General features: G+C 32.6%; 1 protein-coding gene across 1 annotated transcript; it reads right to left on the bottom strand.

The window, feature by feature from the left end:
- Positions 1-323: 323 nt before the first annotated feature.
- tstd1 (thiosulfate sulfurtransferase like domain containing 1) lies at positions 324-3,714 on the bottom strand. The gene is made up of 4 exons (XM_082545460.1): positions 3,597-3,714; positions 1,827-1,955; positions 1,013-1,175; positions 324-790 (listed from the first exon to the last, which is right to left on the bottom strand). Exons 1-4 carry the CDS (start codon positions 3,607-3,609, stop codon positions 736-738), a joined length of 360 nt encoding a protein of 119 aa, XP_082401586.1. The 5' UTR covers positions 3,610-3,714; the 3' UTR covers positions 324-735.
- Positions 3,715-4,611: the final 897 nt, after the last annotated feature.

Below are 4,611 nucleotides of genomic sequence, written 5' to 3'. Positions count from 1 at the left end.
TAAATGTACCAAGGTAAAAAATTTGAGAAAATAAGGTAGAAATACTATACAAACTACATTTTTTAAATACTTTTGTTTTTTTGATATAAACAACAAATTTTACAAAATTTAACCGACAGTTTACAGCTTACATATATAACTTATGTTTCCTTCTTTCTTTTTTATTTTAATAAGGGAGTAAAACTTCCTAGTTAGGTCCCACAATCACAAAGAAAGTTAAGGTCGTGATGTGGGAAGTGTTATAGCTCTAACGCTGCTGCTGGAACAAATATGAGACTTCATTATTACCAGTGTGAAAGCAGTAAGAGGGGGAAGAGAAGGCATCATTTCGACACTTTTTAATGTCCATGCACATTAATTTCATACACTACAAGAAGTTGTGTGGTACAAAGCTAAGAATCAGAGACTTGTTAGGTCTTTTTGAGCTATGCACTCTAAATTCACACGTGTAAAACATTTAAAAAGATGTCACACTGCTTCACTAGAAAAAAGCTAGAGCTCCTGTATAAACCTTGAGCAAACTAGTGATTGTTAAAATACCTCAGGAATATCAAGGATGTTGTCACATGTTTTATGAACTTCCAATATTTTCATGGTCTTACAGCATGACACAAAAGTTTATTTATTTATATGTATTTATTCATTAATATAAAATTCAGTGTACAGTCTGAAAAATACCAATATTTATTTTATTCTTCCTGTTTTCATAAATAAATATGAAACTCTCCTTTAGCATCATTTTCCTTCTTTCTTCGACCACTCGCTGTATGCACCAGCATAATTACGTGCACTGAAACAGAGAACAGAGACATAAAAGATGAAAACTGTCTTCATTACGTCAAGTAAATGCAGTAAAAAGCAGCACTTTTTCAATAATATGAAAAAAATGTCTTCATAAAAAAGAACTTGACTTTGTATAATTAAAGGACACTTGGAGTTTTTGTTGGGCCTTGTGTATGCATGTATGTATGTATATATGTGTATTTTGTTGTATAGGTAGTGACTTATTTACTTCACGTATCCTAGCTGATGAGCCTTGGTGGTAGCCATTGCCCCTCGCTTGCCAATCTGGCAGTGAAAAACCAGCTCTGGTGCATCTAGCAGTGGCTTTGTTACTCCGTACCTAACCTTGAATTCGTCTGGATTCATTTTAAGAGCGCCCTCTACTGTATTAACTGGAGGAATGAAAAAAGAGACAAAGATAGAAAACATGAACAACAAGTACATAACTGCCAGAACCTGATAAACCACATTCACCACAGCACACATGCAAAAGATCTTTGTGTGTGTGTGTGTATATATGTATATATACATATATACATATATGTATATATACATATATGTATATATATATATATATATATATATATATATACATATATGTATATATATATATATATATATATATATATATATATATATATATATATATATATATATATATATATATATATATATATATATATATATATATATATATATATATATATATATATATGTGTATGTGTGTATATATATATATATATATATACATATACATATATATATACATATGTATATACATATATATATATATATATATATATATATATATATATATATATATATATATATATATATATATACATACATATGTATATATATATGTATATATATATATGTATATGTATATATATATGTGTATATATATGTATATGTATATATATATGTATATGTATATATATATGTGTATATATATGTATATGTATATGTATATGTATATATATATATATATATATATATATATATATATGCGCAAAATGCTAAATAAAACAAACTTGACAGACGTGGAATATTAATGGATCCTGGAATATGTCCTTTTGCCACCTCCTCTTCACTGCGGACATCAATCAGAATGAGATTCGGGCTCTTTCCCACAAGAGCCTTCAATTCCTCATAGGAGATTTCCTTGGTACCTGAAAACATAGGAGGAAACACAAGAAACAGTATGATAACCTTTCATCAGATTAAATAAAACTACACCAATTACTCCTCAAATACAGGTTTCATGTCACAAATCATCCTGACACAAGAATGCATTATTGATGATCCTCGTCAAAGAAAACAAATTGCTGTTCATGTGAAGGGTCAGATGAAATATGACACCTGCTCTAACTGCCCAAAAAGGTCCATGCAAACACACTGACAAGGAAGGATGTACCAATGCTAAACGCACAGATATCAATGCTAACATGACATATGTAGAGCGTCATGTAGTGATCCAAACACTATCTTGGCTCTGTTGTTAGTGCTACAACAACCTGTACATCATAATTACATGTACATGCCCATGCTATTTTGTTAGGTACACCTGCTCAGCTGTTTATCCTCTGAAATACTTAATCAGCCAATCACATGGCAGCGAATTTGGAAAATAGAAGATTGCAGAAACATTGCCTGCAGTTCTGCTGCTACATTCGAATGGTAATGTAACAGCAGGTTGAATTTTTCTTTTTCTTTAAAGTTGTAAGAATATGCAGACCTAGTTTTTGTTATGTAAATTCGTAATTAATTTTATTTTTGGAAAAGTTTTTGGAAAGTGATTGGTTTATTAGCTTATGGACCCTCCCATTAATCAAGGGATTAAGAGCACCCTGGAGGGGTGTGGTAAAGATGTTTTTTGTTAGTCAAATGTCAGGAGGGTTTAAAAAAAAAAAGGTTTTTTTGACCACTTTTGAAGTTGTTAAAGCAATTTAAGTTAACTTTAATTTAATTTTAAGTTTTAAGAATTTATTTGGTTGATTTTTGTTAATAATTTTCCACGAAATAAATGCCATTTAATTTTAAACAATGAAGTCAGAAGTGTGTTCTAAAACAAACCTCCCGTTGCCACCCACCTTTTCTTGGACTTTTTTGGTGTTTGGAACATAAAAGGCCGTGACATAAACAGAGTATTGAGTTCAGATATCAAAAGAAGAACACGCCAGACTAAGCTGCCACATATTGTAATTAGTTTCTCAATTTGGCTTCTAGTTCAAGCAGGAAAAAAAAAACCTTTAAAGACTCCCTAAAAGCAGAACTTGACATCAAACTCCACTTTCATAGTACATTCCTTACAGGCAGATTTTCCATAAAGGCAGGCGTACTTGCTTTTATCAGATCGTGTGAAGAGTGTTAGACTGTAAGATATGACTAAAGGTACACTGGACTGATGCAACAGGTTATGGTATGCAGATAATTATCAGTTTGTTGTTTGTTGCTCGAGTAACCGAGTACAGTCCTCAAGGAGACTGGTGCCTCCAGTTTAATCTCTTTACTGTTTGCTGAGTCATGCTACAATTTTTCCTTTCTGTAAATATTAGAAAGAGAAATACAGCCTATGGAAACAGTTCACCAAAGTGACCCCAAAATGTATGAAAACATATAAAAAATTTTTTTTATGAAAACACGGTAATACTTCTTAAGCTGCTGTAGTTTTGGGTTGTCACAATTAAAAATAGTCGTCTTTTACTCATTACGTTTGACATGTTTCAGTTCATTCAACAAATTCAGACAGTAGCTTTCTATAGTTCACATACGTTAACCGTATCTGTAAGAGTGGGCTTAAAAAGACTCACCTGTGTTCGCCATACTGGTTGTTGGATAAAATTAGAAATATGAAAGTCATCGACAATCACAAACGGTATAACAATACTGGATCTTCTTCCTGATACATTTGTTTGGTGCTGTCTCATTGGCTCGCATACCGTTGAAGGGCGGGGCTTAGTCGGCGAGGCTTCATCGCTTAGCCAAACAAATCAATTTGTCACTCTTCAAAATAAAAGGAAGTAAAAGGTATTTAAATAAATGCATATGTTGAATATTTTTTCACAGAGTAAAGTATGTGGTTTAAATATTTTACGTTTAAGTGTTTTGTGCGAGTAAAATTACGAGTGTGATATGCATAAAGGATCATATGCAGTGAGCACAAACCTTTTAATGGTCGCAAAAAAGATCAAGTTGACACAAACATAGTTCCTATTTAAACCATTTTATTACAAAAACAATCAATCAGTCTCCTAAAAATAATATTTACTTTACATTCTGTTTCTGATATATTAAAAAATAAACAATCTACAGAGGTTAATTTGCCGGCAAATAAAATCATGGTGACTGCAAAAGAGCATTATAAACTATTTGTTCTCGTTACATTTTACATGTACATTGTTATAATCGCATTTACACTTTCTTTGAGGGAATTGAAATAACATTTAAATTCTACAGTCACTGATTACACCACTACAGCACTGCAGTGTTCAAACTGTACTTTAGTAAGTTCATCAGTAGAGTCTCTCTTTCCTTTTCGAAACTTCTGATATGTCCCACAGATCAGAGTCCCTATAACAACCAGTAAAGGGAGAGCGAATAAACCTCCTATAATCCAGGCCATCACTGTGAGGACAGGAGATTGACGACATTCATACCGCTTACATGAAAACTCTGAAGGATCTCTGCTTCCTGCGTTGTTCACTGCCACCACACACACTTTAGTTCCCACTTCCAAAGATCTGACCAAACCCCGCCGTGACGCATCCCCAAACTTTGGGACTTCACTGTCCCTTCCCTCGATGACTATTCTGTACTCAGATACCA

Source organism: Aulonocara stuartgranti, assembly GCF_965226115.1.
Source record: "Aulonocara stuartgranti genome assembly, chromosome: 2".
NCBI classification, from domain to species: domain Eukaryota; kingdom Metazoa; phylum Chordata; class Actinopteri; order Cichliformes; family Cichlidae; genus Aulonocara; species Aulonocara stuartgranti.
This window is presented reverse-complemented; position numbering and strand designations above follow the sequence as displayed.

What these genes read in the sequence shown, in the direction of transcription:
- tstd1 (XM_082545460.1), bottom strand. An exon ending in AGGATCCATTAATATTCCAC is followed by an intron (nt 1,176 to 1,826) that starts GTCTGTCAAGTT and finishes TCATTCCTCCAG; the next exon opens with TTAATACAGTAGAGGGCGCT. An exon ending in CATCAGCTAGGATACGTGAA is followed by an intron (nt 791 to 1,012) that starts GTAAATAAGTCA and finishes TCTCTGTTTCAG; the next exon opens with TGCACGTAATTATGCTGGTG.